The 25185-nt window shown below is 43.1% G+C and overlaps 1 protein-coding gene across 1 annotated transcript; it reads left to right on the forward strand.

The window, feature by feature from the left end:
• The first annotated feature begins 7210 nt into the window (after window positions 1-7210).
• LOC141107903 (CCN family member 3-like) lies at window positions 7211-19323 on the forward strand. The gene is made up of 4 exons (XM_073598963.1): window positions 7211-7353; window positions 9632-9830; window positions 12452-12651; window positions 16061-19323. The coding sequence occupies exons 1-4, from the start codon at window positions 7288-7290 to the stop codon at window positions 16400-16402; spliced, it is 807 nt and encodes a 268-aa protein (XP_073455064.1). The 5' UTR covers window positions 7211-7287; the 3' UTR covers window positions 16403-19323.
• The last annotated feature ends 5862 nt before the right edge of the window (window positions 19324-25185 follow it).

Genomic DNA, 25185 nt, shown 5'->3' on the forward strand with positions numbered 1-25185 from the left:
GGCCCATAGTGGCCACAGGTGACGGTTATTCTATTTTAGCTGGGATAGACAATGTTGTCTAGGGCAGTGTTCCTCAACTCCAGTCCTCAAGGCGCCCCAACAGGTCATGTTTTCAGGATTTCCCTCAGATGAAAGAGCTGTGGTAATTACTAAGGCAGTGAAACTGATCAAATCACATGTGCAAAATAATGGAGAGCCTGAAAACATGACCTGTTGGGGCGCCTTGAGGACTGGAGTTGAGAAACACTGGTCTAGGGTATGAGATGGATGTGGTCTATTTTCTTCACATTTATTATTGCACAAAATAAATAGAATTTGTGACCAAGAAGGTTCACACCACAGCATAGTTGTCTGTGCCGGGAGCTGAGGGGGAGTCTGTAGCAAAGCAGGGAAAATGAATGTGAATTCCCAAGGACAATGTATGTCCAAACTGGGGTGCAACAGGGGCTCCAATCTAGGAATAAATGATAATATATTATAATATATAACCCAAGTGGGGTAGAAGTAAAAGAGACCCCCGAGCCAAGTGAATGTGAACTATGTGAACTATGCTGGCCCAATTGCTCCAGTACAGATATCTTCACAAGCTGCTAACATCTAAGTAGCAGAGGAGACTAACACCCCTTTTTACTTCCTCCACTTCATGTCCCTGCTTCCCCTTATTGAGTCGCATGAATAGATTTTATGTGATGTATATATCTCTCTACAGATTTTATATTATTACGCATTCGCCCCTGAAGAGTGGCTTTATTGCCATGAAACGCGTCGGGCTTACAATGATGCATATGTTTTATACTCATAGGCCACTACCTTGTGTTCTCTCATGGGGTATTATTTTTTCAACTACATTATGTATGATTTGACAATTATATGCTGATGTTTTGTAATATGGTGTTCATGTGTTTACTATACTCTATGTATCCACTGCTGCATGTCATTGTTGTGTGTTTTAGACAATAAACACACTGCTTATTACCTGGTTTTACTTGTCGAGTCTCATCACAATACCTCATTCAAAGTCCCGAAACACCCTCTATGTGCCTTTCTATTTTAAACTGAATGGGTTCTTTTACAAGGTGAGGATTTACAATCACTTTAAAGTGGAGGGCCACCCTGGAAAAAAAAAAAAATCACCAAAAATCCTAAAAAAATTTTTTAAAAAAACATTTGAATAAAAAAAAATGTTTAAACTTACCTAAACCCTTGTTGCTAGGCAGTCTTCCTAATCTGCCTCTTCCTCTTCCGCGGTGTGTTCTGCTCCTCGGTGAGCAGCCCCGTTGTCTTCTGGGAACTGTGTGTGTTCCCAGAACACCACGGGGCCATTCACAGAACGGAGCGCCGCGCCGCTTGCGTGTGTGCAGTAGGAAACTGGCAGTAAAGCCGCAAGGCTCCACTGCCTGTTTCCCTTACTTAGGATGGCGGTGCCGGGACTCAAGAGCCGAGGGATGGGTTGGCCTCGGGCGGCCGACATCGCAGGCACCTAGGACAGGTAAATACTTATTTAAAGTCAGCAGCTACACTGTTAGTAGCTGCTGACTTTTAAATTTTTTTTTTTAGGACGGAATCCCGCTTTAAATGATAGGGGTGAGCTCAGGCGTGTTCAGATCCCGCCAAGAAACCATCACATGTACTGGGCCAACTATCATACATGTTTACATGCCCATTGTATATTTGTGGCAGCAGGGCGGTTAATGCTTGGCCGCTTATGATTGGCCAACTACAGCGACAGCTCCCTCACTCCCTGGTGGGCTCACTCAGGTGGGTTCAGACCAGGATCCAAACACACCCGGGCTCATCTCTTTTAAAAAAGAATACTTTTATAGAGTTCGAGAGGTCAGACCAAAAAAAAAAGGGGGAACTAAGGAGGAATTAGGGACAGAGGGATTTGTTTCAAAAACACCGGGGACAGCTGGGGCTATGCATATACAATGAAATGAAGATATTAGTTCTGGTCGCTCTGATGATACCCAGGAAGGGATTCCCTCACTTTGGAGGGATTTCCTATTGAACATGAAGTGAAGGAACATCTCCCTAATGGGACACAGATGGAAAAAAAAAAGAAAACATGACAGGGGTTAACCCCCCCCCCCTGCTCTATCTATTGAAGAGTGTGACACGGTCCTTAAAGTAAACCTGTGCATAATTCAAAAGTACTCAATTGGCCATAGAGCTGCAAAGTAGACACCTGGAGTTGGCTACTCACACCAGGACAAGTAATACTTTAGGTGATTTTTGACATCCTGATTGCCTTATCAATGACAGTTTAGAAATTTCAATCCCTGAATAGGTTGCTTTAAAAAGAATGAGGATGACTGGTTGCTCAGGGCAACACAAACAGAGCATCTCTCATCCTTTCCATCATGCGGCCTGGAGGGGTTCATCTGTGCTGTGCTGATTAAACACAGAGCCAAGCTGTATCCGCCACTAACAGAAGGGGGTGGGAGTTATTTAATGGTCCTGCCTGAGGTTTTCTGTTCTTTCTTTTCTACAAAAATATAATAAAAGTTTTTTTTTAGCATTGTTTTTTGTACAAAGTTATAAATAGTTTTGAGAACACGTTCTGTACTTGGTCCAACGTCAACGCGAGCAGCTGACTACAGCCAGGCAGTATGTATATCTGAGCAGACCATTGGGCAGGAGCTGCTAAATCCCACCATGTCTTGCCTTTTCAAGTCAATATATAATATATATATATATATATATATATATATATATATAAATATATATATATCTATAGATATAGATATAGATATATATATATACATACATGCACACAGTATCTCACAAAAGTGAGTACACCCCTCACATTTTTGTAAATTATTTTATTATATCTTTTCATGTGACAACACTGGAGAAATGACACTTTGCTACAATGTAAAGTAGTGAGTGTATAGCTTGTATAACTGTGTAAATTTGCTGTCCCCTCAAAATAACTCAACACACAGCCATTAATATCTAATGCCGCGTACACACGATCGGACTTTCTGGCATACTTGGTCCGGCACACTTTCCGACGGACTTTGTCCGCCAGGTGCGCCGGACTTTAAAACGGACGGACTTGCCCACACACGACCAGACTTTCCGGCGGGCTAAATCCGCCCATCTTTCCGACTGACTTTTGCCGGAGTTACGGCGGACTTTCAGAATGAACGGACTTGCCCACACATGGACAAGTCCGTTCATTTTGAACGTGACTCGGGTACAACGGGACTTTATCGGCGAGATTGACACCTTGCGAGCCCCGTCGCGGGTCATATCAGGCCCTTAGGTCAGGTATGAATTATAAAGGGAACCACCTACGCCGAAAAAACGGAGTGGGGTCCCCCCTAAAATCCATACCAGACCCCGATCCGAGCATGCAGCCCGGCCGGTCAGGAAAGGGGGTGGGGACGAGCGACCGCCCCCCCCCCGAACCATACCAGGCCGCATGCCCTCAACATAGGGGGGTGCCTTGGGGGAGGGGGGTCCTGCGGGGCCCCCCCACCCCAAAGCACCTTGTCCCCATGTTGATGAGGACAAGGGCCTCTTCCCGACAACCCTGGCCGTTGGTTGTCGGGGTCTGCGGGCGGGGGGCTTATCGGAATCCGGGAGCCCCCTATAATAAGAGGGCCCCCAGATCCCGGCCCCCCACCCTATGTGAATGAGTATAGGGTGCATGGTACCCCTACCCATTCACCTAGGGAAAAAGCGTCAATAATAAAACACACTACACAAGTTTTTCAAATAATTTATTAAACAGCTCCGGGGGGGGTCTTCCTCCGGCTTCGGGGGTCTTCTTCCGGCTCCGGGGGTCTTCTTCTGGCTTCAGGGGTCCCTCTGGTTCCTCTTCTCCCGGCGTCCGGTTGGTTCTTCTCCACTCCCTCTGGCCTCTTCTCCCGGTGTTCTTTGGCCGGCTCCTCCGCTGTCTTCAGGCCACTCTTTTGCCAGCGGAGGTCCGGACTTCTGGGCTTCTTGTCTTCTTGTCTTCTTCCCTCTTCTCTTCTCCAGATGTTGACACGACGCTCTCTCCGGCTGGACTGCTCTCTGAGCGCTCCGTTGTGACTTATATAGGCGGAGACCCCGCCCCCTTATGATGTCACAGTCCCTGGGCATGCTGGGACTGTGACGTTTTAGGGGGCGTGGTCACCGGGTGATGTTGACCACGCCCCCTAAAACGTCACAGTCCCAGCATGCCCAGGGACTGTGACATCATAAGGGGGCGGGGTCTCTGCCTATATAAGTTTCCGACGGAAAGAATTAAAACATGTTTCAAATCTAGGTCCGGCGGGCTTTTGGGGAAAAGTCCGCCGGAAAAGTCCGCCGGAGCCTACACACGGTCGGATTGTCGACCAAGTATGCCGGAAAGTCTGCTCGTGTGTACACGGCATAAACCACTGGCAACAAAAGTGAGTACACCCCTAAGTGAAAATGTCCAAATTGGGCCCAATTAGCCATTTTCCCTCCCCGGTGTCATGTGATTCATTAGTGTTACAAGGTCTCAGGTGTGAATGGGGAGCAGGTGTGTTAAATTTGGTGTTATCGCTCTCACTCTCTCATACTGGTCACTGGAAGTTCAACATGGCACCTCATGGCAAAGAACTCTCTGAGGATCTGAAAAAAAGAATTGTTGCTCTACATAAAGATAGCCTAGGCTATAAGATGATTGCCAAGACCCTGAAACTGAGCTGCAGCACGGTGGACAAGATGATACAGCGGTTTAATAGAACAGGTTCCACTCAGAACAGGCCTCGCCATGATTCACCAAAGAAGTTGAGTGCATGTGCTCAGCGTCATATCCAGATGTTGGTTGTCTTTGGTAAATATATGTATGAGTGCTGCCAGCATTGCTGCTGAAGTTGAAGGTATGGGGGGGTCAGCTTGTCAGTACTCAGACCATACGCCACACACTGCATCAAATTGGTCTGCATGGCTGTCGTTCCAGAGGGACCAGATAGAACACCTTTGAGGATGAATTTGAGTGGAGACTGTGAGCCAGGCCTTCTCGTCCAACATCAGTGCCTGACCTCACAAATGCACTTCTGGAAGAATGGTCAAACATTCCCATAGACACACTCCTAAACCTTGTGGACAGCCTTCCCAGAAGAGTTGAAGCTGTTATTGCTGTAAAGGATGGGCCAACTCAATATCGAACCCTACGAACTAAGACTGGGATGCCGTTAAAGTTCATGTGCATGTAAAGGCAGGTGTCGCAATACATTTGACAATATAGTGTATATATTACAATCTGATTGTACAATGTGTTTTATATTTACCAACTACTATGTAGTACAAGAGCCTGTCTGACTGGTTACAAATAGATTGCATTGATTAGATAAGTCCTCATATTAGTTTTAGTAAATCTAAAGTTGATTGTACAAAGATAGCATGGTCAGATTGTAACATGCATGGTGACCCATACACTAAGTGACTGCAAAACTAGTGAAAGCAAAAGCGACCATGGTTCATTAGTGCAGTAACATCTCTAGTTGAAGTGAAGAAGATGTCTTCCCATGAATCACAATATCAGTACAGGTAAGTCTTTCAGGGCACCCCTGCCAACACTTACCCTATGTCCTATGCCTGCATACTTTTGCGAATAGGAGTCCCTCATTCCCATCTCAAAAAGTTGGGAGGTATGGTGTTGGGGACACTGGAGTTTACTGCCCCTTTAACCATCTCAATATTGGGCACTTTCACCCTCTTCATACCCAGGCCAATTTTCAGCTTTCAGCGCTCTCACATTCTGAACGAGCCATCCTATAACACTGAACCCAGCCATCACAGGATCGCCATCATAGGCACTCATTCTGAGGGACAATCCTGAACATCCACTCAGAACGACGAAAGACCCACCCGGCCGTTTATGTACAGTGGCCGGCTCGGAAGAAGTTAAAGTTCATTGTTCCCATTATCAATAAGGACTGCTGGGGTCTGGAAAAGGCCCAACCAGCACCAACAGGCCCCAGGTTGGCTTTTATCAATTAAAACATGAGTTTAATGAAATTTAGATGTACTGTGAAAGCCTACGCAAACCAATACAAAGATATAGCCGTATGAGTGGATTTGACAAATTTGCAAATTACTTTTATGGCTGCCAAGCCGTACAGGAAATCGTAATTGCAATGGCTGTAGTGTCACCCATATTCTATAGTAGACTTGTGCACAATGAGAAATTTCGACTAGTTTCGGTTCGTTGTCATTCGTAAAATACATATTTTCGTTCTGTTATATTCGTTATGTTATGTTATTTCGTTATCGGATGATTCGTTATTATTCGTAGAGTGTCGATATTCGTTATACTGAATCTCGAATCATTTTTAATTAATTCGTTATATCCGCTATAATTTCTTTCGTATTAGTTGAAATTCGATATTTATGTATGTTTATATATTCGTGATAATGATTCGTAGTTTGGAAAGTTGTTTGTTTATTGAATCTATTAAACACACACAATGACAATATCTCTTCTCCTCTATTCAAATACAATATAACACCCTTCTCACTCAGTTCTCAGGAATTCACTTTGCCAGTAATCCAACCTCCAGCACAAAATTAATCAGCTGATTGGACTTTACTTTGAGTTGACCTTTTGTTTCATTAGATCTTTAACAAATTACCGAATCATGTTGAACTAATTCGTTATATTCGCTATAATTTCTTTTGTATTAGTTGCAATTTGTTATTTTTTTATTCGGAAATTCGGATGCATCCGAATGTCTGAAAGATGCAAAATTCGGCTGAATTTCGATTCGTTATAGAATGTCTATTCTATAGTCTACGGGACTACTTATCAATATAAAAAAACCATAAACAATAAACAGTAATATTAAATATTCTCATGGCTGACTTATTCACCCCACACTATCAAATACAGAAAGCATGTTATTGGCAGAATCACCGAGAGAGAATAAAGGGGGGGGAAGTCTGAACAAAGATAACTAAAGCAGCCACCACATATAAGCACCAATAAGCTGCAGCGTGTCATATTTACATTTTTGCGTTTAGATATGTTTTTTAATGGGCATTGCACAGTGTAAAATACCCCCCAAAAAATGAAAATGTCATCTTCCATTACAAAAAAAAAAGATAATGTCACCACTTCCCTATCTCACCGCAGTGCTATCACACCCTGCAGACATTCTATATATATGTATTCATGGAATTTTAAAGTTCATCAGGGACACCACTTGTTAGCCTTTATGCTCTGACTCACAGAACACTTTGTCCAATAGGATTATGTCTTCCTAGATTATATATGGAGGGAAGTCTTCTAGGGCAACCTAAGGACTCCTGGGGTCATCCCTGGCAATGGGACTGTACGCTGCAATCTGTTTTATTATATTATCTGTGACACTGACATGGGGCGAGAAGCCGGTAAGACTTGGTCCAAATTCTTTGTTTTATCTGTAATATTCATTTTGAGAATTATAGAGAGGTAGAATGTAGCATGGAAGTATTCAGACTACCATTGCCAACCTCTCCTGAAAATACTTGTTCCCTGGTAGTCATGCTGTTCCAATGGCTTTAGTATTTCACTAACCCAGAGCAAGTGTGAAGATTAGGGAATCTGACTTTCCTGACATGAATCCTCTTTCCAGGCCAGTGACTCAGAAAGTATTGAAGCCAGAAATAGCCAAGAAAATAGCTTTTTAAGGTTGAGGTCAGAAGTCCCCATATTTCTTCCAGCACAGGTTTCCTTCAATAAGGCAAAGAGCAATATGGAAAATACCACAATCCATTCATTGTGACCAATCAGAAATCACCTTTCATTGTTCTGATTGCTAAAAGGTGAAATATGACTGTCTGGTATGAGTTGCTTGCACATCATCTTTGCATTTTTGTAGTGTTTATAGTGAATTGGTAGTGAAAAAAGTGTAGTTTAAAAAAGAACTTTATTGCAAATTACCTGTACTATATTAGGAAAACGTAAAAAGATCACAAAACACAAAAGCAGGGTTGGTATTGGTAGGAAAAAAAGGTGCAGGGGCTCCTCAAACGAATGTGTTTGTAAGGACAAACCCTTTTTTCTTAGTTTTGGATAGAGTGCGGTGGGGTTAAAACCCCTCTCAGGTGACTATTAGGCCTCTTATTTACGAGCGTCTCAGCCCCTGCAGAGTAAATTCTCTTGTATTTCTCCTACCTGGAAAGCCCAGATGCTGTGTACAGCCGCTCATAGACACAAATGGGCAGATGTATGCGGCACCTGGGCTTCCTGGATGGGGGTAAAATGTTAGAATTGTCTGTCTGTCCGCTGGTCCCCCCCGCTGAGCGGAGTGGCCAGATGACAGGTCCGTGTCCGCTCAGTTCATGCAGAGCAGACAAGGACAGAGCCCGCTCTGCTCTATGGGTAATCATAATCAGGTGTACACGGACACTATCTGTTTACACCCGACTACCCTCCGATTCACCTAAACAGAGGAGAACAGGTCCCCTTCCATTTGTTTTTAGCGGCCCGCAACAGATCAGAGGTAGGTGGGTGTAAACAGACACAAGTCCGTTTACACTCACCGGTCCCTAGGCGTGAATGGATCATCCGATCAGGTCTTCCTGAAAAACGTGTAGGTAGACCTGATCTGAATGGTTGTGTGAAAGCAGCCTTAGTCCTGGTGATCATTTTCTCCAATACAGAGGGTAATAGAAATCCATTTTTTAAAATAAATTCTTTACTTAAGAGAAAAAGACAGAAAAATGTCAGAGACATATAATATAATATATATAACATATTATATACATATAATATTCTCAAAATAACAAAAAAAATTCCATGGGAACACCTGGATCTCATGCTAAGCCCATTTCCTAAATATATTTGACCATCGATAGTGCTCAATATTATGTAGATACGTCTACAATGTTTGTCACAATATCTATTAACATACTGTACTTACAATGATCAACTATTTTGAACAAATTTGTTATAATAATTCATTATTTGTACGATTCTAACACAATCTATGGCCAGTATAAAGAGTCTGCAACTGTCATTGCCCTTAGTTTATTTATTTTTTAAAAGTTAGGAGTAGAAGGTAGAAGGAGAAAGAGCATTTCCTCCAGCCTAGTAAATGAAGAGCTGTACCTCGGTACAGACCAGGAGCTGCAGAAAGAGTCTGCCGGAGCCAGAACATTACACCCGCTGATCGCAGTTGCAATGCATTCCAGGCTACTATGCAAAAAAAAAAAAACTGCCCATTTTTTTTTGTTTTTATTAATATCAGTGTATTTATAATTTTTTTGTAAAAGGTGGACATAGCCTTCAAATACATTAATAGTATGAAGCTGATAACAAACACAGGGACATGATCTCAAACTAGCTGGGGAAAATTTCAAACCAACTTTAGAAAGTCTTATTTTACCTAAAGAGTAGTTGATTCTTGGAACAGACTTCCAGCAGAGGTAGCGAGTCAGTCAACAGTAAGTAAATGCAAACATGCATGGGACAATCATAGGCCTATACTCAGACAAAAGGGTAAAAAAAAAAGGGGGAGCAGTCTCATGGGCCAGTCTGTCTTTTCTTGCCATCACTTTTCCATTTTTTGTATGTTTTTCTATTTTCAGTGAGAGATCAGGCAGCTCATGTTAAACTTACAGAGTAACTTCACCAAAAAATGTGGGTACTGTAGACTAAAGTCTTTCCTTTTTCTTCATTCATCAGGAATGTCCTCAAGTTTGCAAATGCCCTGAAAACCCCACCTGCCCTCTGGGAACATCCCAGGACACTTGCGGATGCGGATGCAACGTGTGTGTCCAGGATATTGATGCTGAGTGCGATGGATTCAGACCCTGCGACAACATGAAAAACCTGACCTGTGATTATCAACTGGACCCTATGAGAAAGCAAGGAGTGTGCAAAGGTTGGTGAATAGTAGTTTTTACCAGAAACTGTTTATGTAGTCCTGCTTATGCTTTTAAAAGGCAATGCCAGAATTTGCTGTATTGTATTCTTGATCATGAGCATTGATCACAATCAACCCTTTGTTAATAATGGCTCACCTATTTCTGCTCAGACTGTAATGGCTTTTTATTTGAGCACTATAATAGATTAGGGCCAATTGGTGCATTATATATACACATTTTACTATCTAAATAAAATATTTATTTTACGAGTAAACATTTAAAACAAGACACGGACATGGGGTTTGCAGAGCGTTCCAAATTGAAACTTTACGAAAATACAGATTTCCCCTTGGGGTGGGACTTTAAAGGCACAGACTGTGAAGCAATTCAATTAAAAACTTGATATTTAATAGTATCAAAAAGTAACATACATAAAAATATATATAAAAACAATGAAAGTACTAAACCAGCATAAGGGATGCTGCCTATTCCCTTATGCTGGTTTAGTACTTTCATTGTTTATATATATTTATGTTTATTTATTTCACAGTCTGTGCCTTTAAAGTCCCACCCCAAGGGGAAATCTGTATTTTCGTACAATTAAGGGATGTTGGCCAATTAATGTAGCAGATGAATATTTCCTCCACTTTTTGATAAATTGAAACTTTATACAAAGTCATATGGTGATGAGCAGTGGGGTCTAGTCACTCTTCTGACCCAATCAGCTGTGCGTGTAACCTGAGCTTTAGTTATAAACCTTTGTAAACACCATTTTTTTGTGCAATAGGAAGTGCATGGCATCATGCTCCTCATTTTGGTAATAATTACGAAAATACATTCACTTGCTGGAAAGAAAAGCTTCTCTTTGAGATCTTGCGAGGGTTTTTTTCTCAAGAGATGCAAGTAGTGTAGTACAGCGCATGGGCAAGATGAAGTGCATGACGCCGTGATCTCCAATTCATCCTTGCACAGTATCACGGAAATTTTCAAAATGGCGGCACAGGAATGGGGACCCAGGCAGAACAGAGGCGGGACAAAAAAATAGGTGAATATGAAGAAAAAGTCACAGTGATATGATATATAGTAGGTAAGTATAACTATTTTGTTCCCTCTGATTTATTATTGACAGGTTTAAGTTAAGGGGAAGGTTAGCCAGATAAACATGTTAAAAAAAGGATCCTAGAGCTGGTTGTATATTGTGGGGACCTTGAAATATATATATATATATATATATATATATATATATATATATATATATATATATATATATATATATAGTATATACTGTATATTAAAACCTCTAGAAATAGAATACAGAAGAAAGAATCACATTGATGAGATAGTACAAAATAACTCAGACATATTGATTAAATAACAAGTCCCGGGGATTATTTACAGTACAAAGTACTGGTAGGGAGACCTTAGGTGATAAAACCTGGGAATGGTGTGCAAACAACTCTTCCAAAAGCAGATGTACAGTACTGGTTAACCACAATGTAAAACTGATATTTACCCAGCATTACATTCTGCTTATAGAATCATTTCAGAAACCATGTTGGGGGGGGGGGGGGTGATTATCAATTCTGCTGAACAGTAAGGGAATCTTACACAGAAGCAGTAAGACTTGAAATAGATCCACTACAAGATTACAGCTTGTTTCATACATTTCTTTTCATTTCTTTTTCATACATAATTTGTAATAAAAACATATTTGCCATTCTGAAGCTTCCCTGCAATCACTTTGCATATTATTTTATATATACTGTGATTCTGTACTTGCCAAATATGCTGCAGAAATCGCCCTCCACTGAGTCTGGCTGCATCCATTTTAACTGTGGGCAGCTGAAGCTGCTGCTTGTTCACTTCCTGGATTTACACAGGCACACAGAGGCACACCTCTAGCTCTGCAGCTCTCATTGGCCCTCTTATGACTCACCCCCATCCCTTCCTGGCAAACTCTCACGAGAGTGAGAGAGGGAGCTGTGCATGATGTCTAAGCCTAGGCTTTTTGCCAGACAAGAAACAGGAATGGGCTGTATAAGGTATTTACTGGCAGGAAAAAATGTTTTACTATCCAAAGTTAAAACAGTCTGCTTTAACCCCTTCGCGCAGACCGTACGCAAATTAGCATTCATGGCTTGAAAGGGTTATACCAGGGCGATGCCTGCAGCTGCAGGCAACACCCCGGTACCGTTTTTTAGAGCCAGCGGTTGGCTTTTTAGTGATAACAACTGATGCGGCTAAAAGCCGATCAGCTGTTATCATAAAAGGAGCGGGAACGTCCCCCCTCCTGCCGCCTTCCACTGCTCTTCCTGGGCTTCCCGTCCCACCGGGAGGCCCAAGCCACCATTCGGCGAGTCCGCCGCCTAGGTAGTAGCACTGCACATTAGAGCCCGTGTATGTGGGTTTTTACAATACTAAGAAGAAACAGGAGAAGAGGAGCCTGCTACATCTGGCAATAACTCAGGTAGACCCTCAAACTACATAGCTGTAGATAATTGTAAATCTGAATTAGCTGTGGCCACCAGCTGTGGCCAGTTTAAAAAAGGTTGAATTTTCAGGGATCACTATGGGTTATTGCACTCTGCACATTGGTGTTCATCCTATGTAGCTCCTTGTTGTTGTTCTGTGTCCACAGATCCAGAAGAAGATTCTGCACCGATGTTGGACTCACCTACCTGTAAACCTGCCACTGAGTGGACCCCTTGTTCGAAAACATGTGGATTTGGGAACTCCATACGTATAACGTATGAAGAAGAGACCTGTGTTCCAAAGGCTGAGCGGAGGCTGTGTATGATCAGACCCTGCAAGGGCCAATATACCAGAGCCAATTACACGGTGAGAAGTGGATGGTGGAAATGTTGTAGAGTGTAGACATTTCTGCACCCAGAAAGCCTGCAGGCCTCTAAACATTGTTCCTTCATTGTGCCTCCTTGAAGAAGGAGATCCTGTAGCCTCCCCACACACAGAGGGTATCCTCTTACATAGAGAGGTTCCAATTCACTCAAAAATAGTTGACTTCACATGCCAAATAAAATAGTAGAGAAATTTACCATTACAAAATGTAGCTGGGTCTTACTGGAATGTGTAGCTCTTCAGCCGCCAGCGGTCAAAAATCGAAAAATGTTGTTGATACTATGTGATTCACAGCTGAATAAGAATGACCCATCTAAGACTTTAAAGCTCACTTCCAGCCAAGATGGAATCTTGTGTAATAGTGTGGAAAAGGGTTAGAACCTCTGTCAGATTTTTATTGCTGTGGCCAGCACTGTGCGTCATCACTCGGTTGGTTAAAGAACCATATACATTGTATCTTCAATCCATTCCATTGCTATTGTTTCCTATTGTAGAGAGCCACTGGTAGTTTGGGCCTATTTCCTCCTCTTTGCACACACACAGGCAGGCACACAGCATTTTCAGCAGTCTCTCTCTGGTTTAAGAAGTAGTCTAGGGGTTTCTTTTTTTGGTTTTATTTATTAAGTAACAATGAATTAGGATGGGAATAGAGAGCATGGGATACCCTGAAACCATAGGCGTGCGCAGACCATGGCATTAGGGTGTGCACCCAAAGCTCAAACACACGTGTGTGTGTATGTGTATATATATATATATATATATATATATATATATATATATATATATATATATATATATATATAATCTTTTTTTTATTATTTTTATTAAAAAAAATTTTTTTTTTAATTATTTATATTTTTTATTTTTATTTATATTTTTTTTAATTTCTTTTTTATCATAACTTTTTTTTTTAATGTTTCTATTTTTTACAATTTTATTTAATAATATATTATTATTATTATTATACAATTTTTTAGGAGCTCCATTGGGGGGCTTTGGTGAGATATCAGAGGTCTAAATATATATTTTTTTATTATTTTTATAAAAAAATATTTTATTAATTTTTTTTATTATTTATATTTTTTATTTTGTATTTATATTATTTTTTACAATTTTATTTAATAATATATTATTATTTTTATTATTATTATACAATTTTTTAGGAGCTCCATTGGGGGGTGGCTTTGGTTTGATATCAGAGGTCTAAACAGACCCCTGATATCTCACAGAGATTCTCCAGTCCCTTCTTCTGCAGCCAAACAGCTGGGGGAATCTGTGCAGCACAGCATGATTAGGGTGTGCCCAGGCACACCTGGCACACCCTGTGCGCATGCCTATGCCTGAAACTGTAGAACTTGAACAGATTGCTGACTACTAACTTTTTTGCTGCACTTGTCCATTCCTTAACAGAGTGCTTGTACACCTTCAGCTGCACCTGTACAACACCCCACAGTACTGCAACCCTACTTAGCTGAACTGGCACACTTAAGGCTGTATTTTTCTTTCAGCAAACGTCCCACAGAATCTCTATGCTAACATGATCTGTCTTCTTCCCAAAGACTAAATTACCACACAGTCACTCTTGCAGCACTGGGGTCTTGTACTTACTCAACCACAGGATTATCGGTTGCCTCCTTCCAACAGCCACCAGGCTCTTTCCTTGTGAGGGAGATGCAGACTTACTTGGACTCTCTCCCACAGCTTCCTTCCCAGCTCTTCTCCCGTGAGCTCTATCCTGACCCCTTGGATAGGCCCAACAGCTAAACCTAACCTCTTGTCTTCCTCTGGCTCCTCTGCTGGCTTCTGCTCAGGATGGCAAGCCCTCTCAGCAGGGGCCTCCTTCAGGCTGGACTCTGGAACTCTACCTCACATGTAATGTAACCCTACTGTAATTGCCCCTCTGTTACTCAGTCTCTTCTCTATTTATGGGCTCGTCCCCCTCCTTCTGGGTACACCTCCCCAGGGATTGGTGGAAGCACCATCATTATTTAGACTGCAGTCTCTGTCTTCCCTTCCACTATGTTGTAGAACTCTCCAGAATAAGGTGGGAATTAGCAGAGCAGCAGCCTGTGAAAACCTGAGCAGCCCTAATCAATCAACCCCTGCTACACTGATCCACCAAACTAAATTTACCTAGCAACCTTACCTAAACCCAGGAGGGTGCTACAGTATCCCAGATAGCAAGGATAACTTGCCACAAGTTTTTGGCAGTGTTGAATTGTAGGTCTTGTTAACTTGCTGCACATTTCCACTGGCAAGTTGTACGCTTGCAGAGCACTTGAAGTTCTAGTTGACACTTTTCCAATTTGTAGAAAATTTGCCTGGCAAGTCTTTAGCAAGAGCACAGTTGCAGTGGTGAGACTACAGCAAGAGCTCTGCAAGTCAACAGCATGAAAATTCAGCCACAGTGCCCCCTGTGGTGGGATGACTATTGCACAACATAACTGAAATAGAACTTGCAGCAGAATGTTTGCAAAAAAAAAAAGCTGATCTGGAGTCATGCAATGCGGACTTGCTGCAATTGTGCAACAAACTTGTGAAGCCTGGCAAGTCTAGCAATAGCTTAGCAAGTCATTTTCAAACTTGCAGCACAATTGCTTGCTATCAAGGATCCTTAGGCCATGATGAAGGGGGGCGAGTTTTGGTCCCCCCAACATGTTGGATTTATTTCATGGTCTTCCTCCTGAATTTAAATTGTTATACATTTGTATCTGGACTAATAACTCATGGTGTAGCAGTTCAGTATCAGACAGATTTGTGGGAAACCTTTGCTGTGTAGAAGTCACCAGACTGAAATCAAGACACATTGTATAAACACCACTGCACAACTGTTGAATAACGATTCCAGTAGGATAACCCCAGGGTTCTAGCTCTAGCTATCCATTCCCCTAGGCATTTTTTTCAATGACAATGGGGTTGATTTACTAAAACTGACAAATTCTGGTGCAGCTGTGCATGGTAGCCAATCAGCTTCTAACTTCAGCTTGTTCTATTAAACTTTGACAAAAAAAACCCGAAAGCTGATTGGCTTCTTTGCAGCGCTGCACCAGATTTTGCACTCTCCAGTTTTAATAAATCAACCCCAATGTGTCTTTAGGCATCTTTCACGCTTTGTGGAAATTAGTCAGTACTGTTAGTTGTTTATATTTAGTGGTTTTAATAAAGTTCTCCATTTTGAAGCAGTATCCAGTTTATTGGACTGGGATTCTTGAAATTGCAATTCTAATAACTGAATTGTAATAACTAGTTTAATGCCTTATAGTAAAAGAAATGGTTAGAGTTTCATGTAATTAACACCAGGGGCCACATCTTGGGTGTGGTCATGGCATCTCCTTCGTGACTTGGGAAATCCTAATAATTTGTACTAAATAGTATTTTGTCTCTCCTATAGGTCCTGAAGCCCACCAATGCCTGTAGTCGCGTCCTGCGCTGGTCCAGGCCTTTGCACGTTCGTTTTCGTGACTGCCTTTCAAGCCTTCCTCTACTCCCTCGATTCTGCGGCCATTGCTCTGATGGGCGACTCTGCAGCCCCTCAGTCACTGAAACGCGTCCAGTGGCATTTCAGTGCACTCACCTCGATAGAAAAGTTATCCGCCAAGTGATGTGGGTGCGACGGTGCACCTGCGGGGGGAAGGGATCAAAAAAGGGCAAAGGGAAGAAAAAATTGAAGGTGAGACCTATGGAGTTGGGAAAGGAGGATACAGAAGAAATTGAAGAGGTGGAGGAAATATAAAGCTGGATCTGCTTGACCTGAGAAGGAAATGAGTACAGCTTAAAATGGATATAGGGATAAATATGGACCAAACATAAAAATGTACAAGTGACTGATGATTAAACTTACAGCCTATTTGTCTTTTAAAATCATAAATATATATAGATTAAAAGTGTTGTTTGAATGGGATCTGTCACTTTGCTCTTTCGGGTGTAAGGGCCGATTCATACCACAGAAACGCAGTCCGGATGGGTTCTGGATGCATTTCTGTATGCGCATTTTTGCTACATTCCAGTGCGTTTTTTTATGTGTTTTTGATGTAGTTTTAATGCATTTTCCCCTTTGTTTCCCACAAAGTTTCCCGTTTTGTTTTGCTGTAATGTATTTTTGATGCGTTCCAGTGCATTTTTGATGTGTTTTGTCGCATTCGAGTACAGTTCTGTGCAGAACGTTTTTTTTTTTTTTTCCAGTGTTACTTTATTTCTGCATATAAAATGCATGGACGATCATATGGGTTCCAATGGCATAGTTCACACCAGTGCAGTCAGTTCCAGTGCATTCCAGTGCAGAACAAAAAGTAGAACATGCAGCATTTTTTCTGCACAGAACTTTAGGCTTGGTTCACACCTATGTAAATTGGATGTGGGTTTCTCCGCATTCAATTCGCCTAGCAGGAGAATGTTACCGGCTCCCTATGGAGCCGGTTCACATATCTCCGGGGCGGCTGCGGAGCACAGAAACGCTGTGTGTCTTTGGTTCCGTTTCAGGGGTGAATTCAGCGAAGATTCTGCCCTGATGCGTCCCTGAAATGGAGAACGGGTACACACAGCGTTGCTCTGCAATCCATGACCAGTTTATGTGTGAACCGAGCCTGACTGCAATGTGGCAAAACACATCAAAAACGCACCTGGATGCACTGGAACGCATTACATGGAAAAAAAAACAGGAAACCTTGGAAAAAAAAAAAAAAACAAGAGAGGGAGAAACGCACTGGAACGCATTGAAAACGCATCAAATATGCACATGCATAAATGGATTTGGAGTGAGTTTTTGTGGTGTGAACTGTAAGCAAAAACACATCCAGAACACATCCAAAGTGCGTTTTTTTGTGGTGTGAACCGGCTCTTAATGAAAGGTTCTCCTAAAATCTTAACACCGTCCCACCCACTTACACGAAGCTACCCTGTGCTCTCTTGCTGTTCGCCTGTTGAGTCTAATCACTGTGTACGTTTAGTCTGTTTAGGAGCTTACCATAGGTGTACGCACAGGGTGTGCCAGATGTGCCTGGGCACACCCTAATCACCCTGTGCGGCGCAGATTACCCCTGCTGCCCAGGCTCCCTGTGTAATTTACTGGCCCCTTCCTTTTCTGAATGAAAACAGTGAGTGATCAGTACTGATCACTCACTGTGTTCATCCGTAACTGAAGCATAGTAAACTGTTAACTATGCTTCTGTTTGTGAATGAACCGGAAACCGTTCAGCACAAAGCACTTCCTATTCATTAACTGTCCAGTGCAGCTGAGGCTGCAGAGAAAGGGACTGGTAAATCTCTGTCCTCAGTCCCTTTCTCTGTCTGAAAAGTGAGACATCAGACCCCTGATATTTCATCAAAGTCCCCCAATGGGGGTTCTTAAAAAAATAAAAGTATAAAAATAAAACTATTGACACCAATCGCTGCCCTACTGATATCAGCCACTGCTTTACTGACTGAAACCATCCACTGTCCTACTGACACCAACTTCTGCTCTACTGACCACCATCCACTGTCCTACTGACACCCTTCCAAGGTTTAATACATTTTAAATTGTTTGTTTACATGTATTTATAGTAGTGTGTGTCTGTTTTTAGATATACAGTATATAAATGTATATTGATGCCCTGTACACACGGTTGGACTTTGTTCGGACATTCCGACAACAAAATCCTAGGATTTTTTCCGACGGATGTTGGCTCAAACTTGTCTTGCATACACACGGTCACACAAAGTTGTCGGAAAATCCGATCGTTCTAAACGCGGTGACGTAAAACACGTACGTCGGGACTATAAACGGGGCAGTGGCCAATAGCTTTCATCTCTTTATTTATTCTGAGCATGCGTGGCACTTTGTCCGTCGGATTTGTGTACACACAATCGGAATTTCCGACAACGGATTTTGTTGTCGGAAAATTTTATATCCTGCTCTCAAACTTTGTGTGTCGGAAAATCCGATGGAAAATGTGTGATGGAGCCCACACACGGTCGGAATTTCCGACAACAAAGTCCTATCACACATTTTCCTTCGGAAAATCCGACCGTGTGTACGGGGCAATACACACATACACGTGTGTTTGAGTTTTGGGGTGCACACCCTAATACGATAGGCTGCGCACACCTATGGAGCTTACACAGGGTTAAAGACCCCCTCTTGCCTATGTGACACTGTTCAAGCCTGGTGATTGGCCACTTAGACCCTGGTGCTGCACCCTGGAAGGAATGGGAGAAGGTCATAAACTCCTTGATATCACAAAGCACAGAGTATTTCCCAGGTTCCCAAAAGATGAACAAATCAGCGGGGGCATGAAATGGGTGACTGTAAATTTTGGGGGAAGAGGAGACTTTGATGGGAACCTTTCACTTTGCCTTGAATGGACAAAGACGCAGATTATCTTTGAGGGGTCATTCTATCCATCAGAAAGACGAGAAAAAAAGCTTGGAGCTGTAGCTTGGTGCTGATCAATATTACCTTGCACAGGCTTAGCAGTGCCATATTAAAAATATGTCTCCTGAACGCAGGGAGGTCTTCCACACCGAACCCCAGACTACGCTGTCACTCCACAGATCTAGGCCTGATCAGTTGCAGATCAGTATAATAGTTGTGCAGTTTTTATTTGCTTTTTTGTTGAAACTCTTGCATGTTCTGAGTATTTTACATTATGAATTAAATAAAACCCATCACATGTTTCCATTTTTCTTGTAAATTCATTTACATGGATAATGAAATAAAGATGACAGCAGCAGCAGTGGGTGATGGGAAATGAGCAACGTGAAGTGCACTGACAGCAGATACATGTCATCATGAAAGCTCACCACAAACATTACAATCTGACCGTGCAATCTCCTTTAGATCAACCAATACCTATGTAGTACAATGGCCTACCTTATTGGATACAATTGATTGGATAGTTCCAGTAAGTTCTCCATAGTGTTTGTAAATCTAACGTTGATTATACAAAGAATGAAAGGTCGGATTGTATGGTGCATGGTGAGGACTTTAATGGGCCGTACACATGATCCGAAAATCGTGCGAAAAAATCGTGCGATAATCGGATCGTTAGTAGAGAGTTTTCGAGAGCCGATCACGACATTTCATCCGAGATTATCCGATGGGACAAGCACGAAAATTTTTCTGGTATGATACCAGATCATATGATTTTAGTTTAATCAGTACAGTTGTCATCCGAAAACACAATACAAATACATCACAACACATGACATCACTTCTGATTTTTTATTCTGTCATACGAGAATCTTCGTAACTTTAGTAACCTCTTCATTTTTTATATGCGACTAGCAAAAAAAAAAAAAACGGACGATCTGTCATCCGATTTTCGGATCGTGTGTATGGGCCATTGGGCTGGGTTCACACTAGTGCGATGCCAGACATTGCATGTGATTTGAACCACCATGCTGTGCAGATTGCATGCGATGTCTGTGCGATGCAAATTCAGCCATACAAACTGTATGGCTGAAATCGTATTGCATTCACACCAAAATGGTGCAGGACCCTTTTTTTGGTCCGCATTGGAATCGGATCGCGTGGGTGTTCACTCCCATGCAATCTGATTCCTGTACCATTTCACAGTTCGCACTGGGATCTGTGAACCGATTTGGGGGTGTCATTAACTTTACATTGACATTGTGAACCGCCAGCGATTCGGGTGTGATGCAGGAACCCGCACACGAATCACAGGGTTTCTCGCATCGCTCCAGTGTGAACCGAGCCTTAAGGTATCATTCTGAATCAAGGAATATCATTATAAATAAAGTCCTTTCATAAACTTATTACAAAAAATTTAAAATCATTGACAAACTGATTATAATACAATGTATCACTCAAGCCTCCTAGTCTTTACCAGTACTCTGTTCCTATCGGGTTTTAAAATGATACCATCGTGCTTGGAGAAGCCATATCCAAGCATTAGCTTCAATACTCTAAATAGGAAAACAAGATAGGTAGGCTAAAGATTAAAGCCCAACTCGGGGAAACTTGAAAATTATCCCTTGTTGTGAGGTTGTGCCCACAATGCAAGGGTTAATTACTCATTTAGGTCTAGGGAACTTTGGTAAAGTAGATTTAATTACCCTCATCCTCTGCTCCTCTGTGCTGCTAAACTGGTCCCTGGGGTGTCTTCCCCCTACACTCCAACGGTATAGGGTCCTGACATCATCAAGACCAATGCAGAGTCCCTAGCACTGTATTGGAACTTGATGATGCTGAAAGACTGCCCACTGCTAGAGAGTGGGGGAACTGCCACCTGCTGGAGGAGTGGAGGATCAGGTAAGTAAAAACGTTTTTACTCTCTACTAGACAAAACAATTATCCCTTGAAGTGTGGGTGCAGCCCACAAGGTATACATTTTCAGGTTTAAAAGATAAGTTCACCTTTGGGAACATGTTACAACCGTTTTTAGGGTGGAACATGTGACATGTTCCCAATGCTGCAGCTGCGGCCCGATTCTCCCCCCCCCCCCCCTTTCCTTGTGACAGCAGTACTGAGAGGAGTTCCCTGTACTAACTGTCATTTTTTAAAATCAACGCAGCCATGCGGAGCTCCGCCCACAGGGCCACGTGATTCATTCACACAGCTCTGTGTATGAATGAACTAAGAGTCCCGACTTCCTTTGCGGTTGTTGGCTTGTAGTTCTCAATGAACTACCATGGCACTGAGGAGCGCCATTGTATTTAATTGATTCTTCCTGTCAGTATTTCTGCTAGCCTGTACGGAATGTACGGTCACCAGTGGCAGCTGGTGCTCAAAATTTTTGGGGGGGCGCAAACAAACTGAAAAAATTTGAAAAAAAAACCATCAATTGCAGCCACTGTGCCATCAAACACAGCCATTGTGCCATCAAACTTTCACAAACAATGAGAAATAAACAGATACAAAGTATTTCTCCCTCAGCGCTCATGCAAAAAAAATATGATAAATAAAAATATATATAGCTGCTACTATAAAAATGTAAACTGTATCAAAAAATATGTTTAAAAAAAACAGTCTTTTAAACATTAGTTTAAGAGCCCTTGCACACTGGGGCGGTTTGCAGGCGCTATTGCGCTAATAATAGCGCCTGCAAACCGCCCCGAAAGTGCCGCTACTTTCATTCCAGTGTGCAAGCTCCGAGGGCTTGCACACTGGAGCGATGCGCTGGCAGGACGCTAAAAAAAGTCCTGCTAGCAGCATCTTCGGAGCGGTGAAGGAGCGGTGTGTATACCGCTCCTTTACCGCTCCTGCCCATTGAAATCAATGGGACGGCGCGGCTATACCGCCGGCAAAGCGCCTCTGCAGAGGCGCTTTGCGGTGGTATTTAACCCTTTCTCGGCCGCTAGCGGGGGGTAAAACCACCCCGCTAGCGGCCGCATACCGACGGTAAAACGCCGCTAATAATATCGGCGTTTTACCGCCGACGCCGCCCCCCGCCCCAGTGTGCAAGGGCTCTAAAGTTCAACTCGAACATCGGCCGTTCGACCGTTTGTCGAATTACGAACATTATGGGCCGTACGCGCAAAATTCGAGTGGCGAGTGGCACGTCGCGGCCCATAATTCACTGCGGCATCGCAGTGCATTGCTGGCTGATGATTGGCCAAGCATGCACTATGACCCGCATGCTTTGGCCAATCACAGCGCGGAACGGAGAGCCATAATTGGCCAAAGGCAGGGTGGCTTTGGCCAAATATGCCTCAGGGGATTTAGTACACGTCCCACACTACATAAGGCCACCTGGAAGTCGGCCTTGTGTAGTGTGTTCCGGTGTGCTGAGAGATAGAGAGAGAGAGAGACAGTGTCATTTCATTTGAGTTAGAGCAGGCAGTGTATTGTGTATATATATGCATCCCAGGTGTTGTATACTGTATTCAGTTTAGCTAGATCCATTCCTGTTATTCTCTTCCTAATATACTCTTACAGGCAGGCAGCTGCAGTATTTTCAGTCAGTATACTGTATCCTGTGCACAGTGTGCAACTAAAACTAACTGCAGACAATTGCTGGTGTTCTCTTCTTAATAATACTTCAGGCAGGCAGCTGCAGTATTTTCAGTCATTGTACTGTATCCTGTACACAGTGTGCAACTAAAACTAACTGCAGACAATTGCTGGTGTTCATTCTTAATAATACTTCAGGCAGGCAGCTGCAGTATCTTCAGTCAGTGTACTGTATCCTGTGCACAGTGTGCAACTAAAGCTAACTGCAGACAATTGCTGGTGTTCTCTTCTTAATAATACTTCAGGCAGGCAGCTGCAGTATTTTCAGTCAGTGTACTGTATCCTGTGCACAGTGTGCAACTAAAGCTCACTGCAGACAATTGCTGGTGTTCTCTTCCTAATAATACCACAGGCAGGCAGCTGCAGTATTTTCGGTTAGTGTACTGTATCCTATGCACAGTGTGCAACTAAAGCTAACTGCAGACAATTGCTGGTGTTCTCTTCTTAATAATACTTCAGGCAGGCAGCTGCAGTATTTTCAGTCAGTGTACTGTATCCTGTGCACAGTGTGCAACTAAAGCTAACTGCAGACAATTGCTGGTGTTCTCTTCTTAATAATACTTCAGGCAGGCAGCTTCAGTATTTTCAGTCATTGTACTGTATCCTGTGCACAGTGTGCAACTAAAACTAACTGCAGACAATTGCTGGTGTCCATTCTTAATAATACTTCAGGCAGGCAGCTGCAGTATCTTCAGTCAGTGTACTGTATCCTGTGCACAGTGTGCAACTAAAGCTAACTGCAGACAATTGCTGGTGTTCTCTTCTTAATAATACTTCAGACAGGCAGCTGCAATATTTTCAGTCAGTGTGTTGTATCCTGTGCACAGTGTGCAACTAAAGCTAACTGCAGACAATTGCTGGTGTTCTCTTCTTAATAATACTTCAGGCAGGCAGCTGCAGTATTTTCAGTCAGTGTACTGTATCCTGTGCACAGTGTGCAACTAAACCTAACTGCAGACAATTGCTGGTGTTCTCTTCTTTTTTTAACAAAGTAGCTGGTGTTCTCTTTTTAATAATACTTCAGGCAGGCAGCTGCAGTATTTTCAGTCAGTGTACTGTATCCTGTGCACAGTGTGCAACTAAATCTAACGGCAGACAATTGCTGGTGTTCTCTTCTTAATAATACTTCAGGCAGGCAGCTGCAGTATTTTCAGTCAGTGTACTGTATCCTGTGCACAGTGTGCAGCTAAAGCTAACTGCAGACAATTCCTGTTGTTTTCTTCCTAACAATACAACAGGCAGGCAGGCGATTCAGCTAGCTGCAGTATAACCAGTATATATATACATCCCAGCTTTGTGCAGTTACATCTCACTGCACGCCATTCCTTGTGAACCTATTCCAATACATCAAAGACAGTATGTCTAGAAGGCCAACAAGGAGAGGCAGACAGTCACAGGCCAATAAAAGAGGGCAAGCAAGCTCTGTGTCTAGAGACAACAGTGCTGGTCATGGACAAGGTGCATCCTCATCAGCACGTGGCCGTGGGGCACACTTGTCCTTTTTCTCGGCAGCTGGCCTTGTTGAGCCACAACATGCCGAAGAGTTGGTAGAGTGGATGACCAAGCCTCATCCTCCTCATCCTCCTCATACTCCTCATACTCAACGTTGGCCATGCTGCAGCAGCTGCACACGCAGCAGAGAGCCATCAATGAGTACCTGTGTGACTATGGCACCAGGACATGGTCAGGGGAGCTTTTTTATTTTTCCCCACACCAGTGGGCCATGATCAGGGATGCATGCACTGTCCTGTCACCATTTGAGGAGGCCACGAGGATGGTGAGCAGTGACAGTGCATGCATCAGTGACACTGTTCCTCTTGTCCACATGTTGGAGCACACGCTGCGTGGAATAATGGACAGGGCACTTGAGGCAGAACAGAGGCAGGAAGAGGAAGACTTCCTTACCTCTCACGGCCCCCTTTATCCAGACCAACTGCCCATCAAATGCTGCCAGTGTGCCCAACTGCCCATCATATGCTGCCAGTGTGCCCATCAAATGCTGCCAGTGTGCCCAACTGCCCATCATATGCTGCCAGTGTGCCCATCAAATGCTGCCAGTGTGCCCAACTGCCCATCATATGCAGCCAGTGTGCCCATCAAATGCTGTCAGTGTGCCCATAAAATGCTGCCAGTGTGCCCATCAAATGCTACCAGTGTGCCCATTAAATGCTGCCAGTGTACCCATTAAATGCTGCCAGTATGCCCCTCGCCCGCTCGCCATCTGCCCGGCACTTACCCTGTGTCTGTGGGGCAGTGGGTGACAGCGACGAGCGGGGTCCTTCATGTTTCTCCTGAGTCCTGCCTTATCTCCCGTCCTCTCCTCCTGATAGGTGTCCAATAGCGGTGTCTGTCGTTTCAGCCAATCAGGTGACAGGTAACAGACCCGAGCACCTGTTTGACGGAGAGGCGGTTCAGTGTTAGGAAAGCGAATAGTCATTTCCTAACACAGCTGAGTGGACTGCGAGTGGCGCCCTGTCTGCAATCTCGTGATTGCATTGACGTGGTGCTTCCCATAGTGCACTGTGTCCCGCGCCTGAACACCGTGCACTTAAAGGACATTTTTT

The sequence above is a fragment of the Aquarana catesbeiana genome, linkage group LG09 (assembly GCF_042186555.1).
Source record: "Aquarana catesbeiana isolate 2022-GZ linkage group LG09, ASM4218655v1, whole genome shotgun sequence".
NCBI lineage: Eukaryota > Metazoa > Chordata > Amphibia > Anura > Ranidae > Aquarana > Aquarana catesbeiana.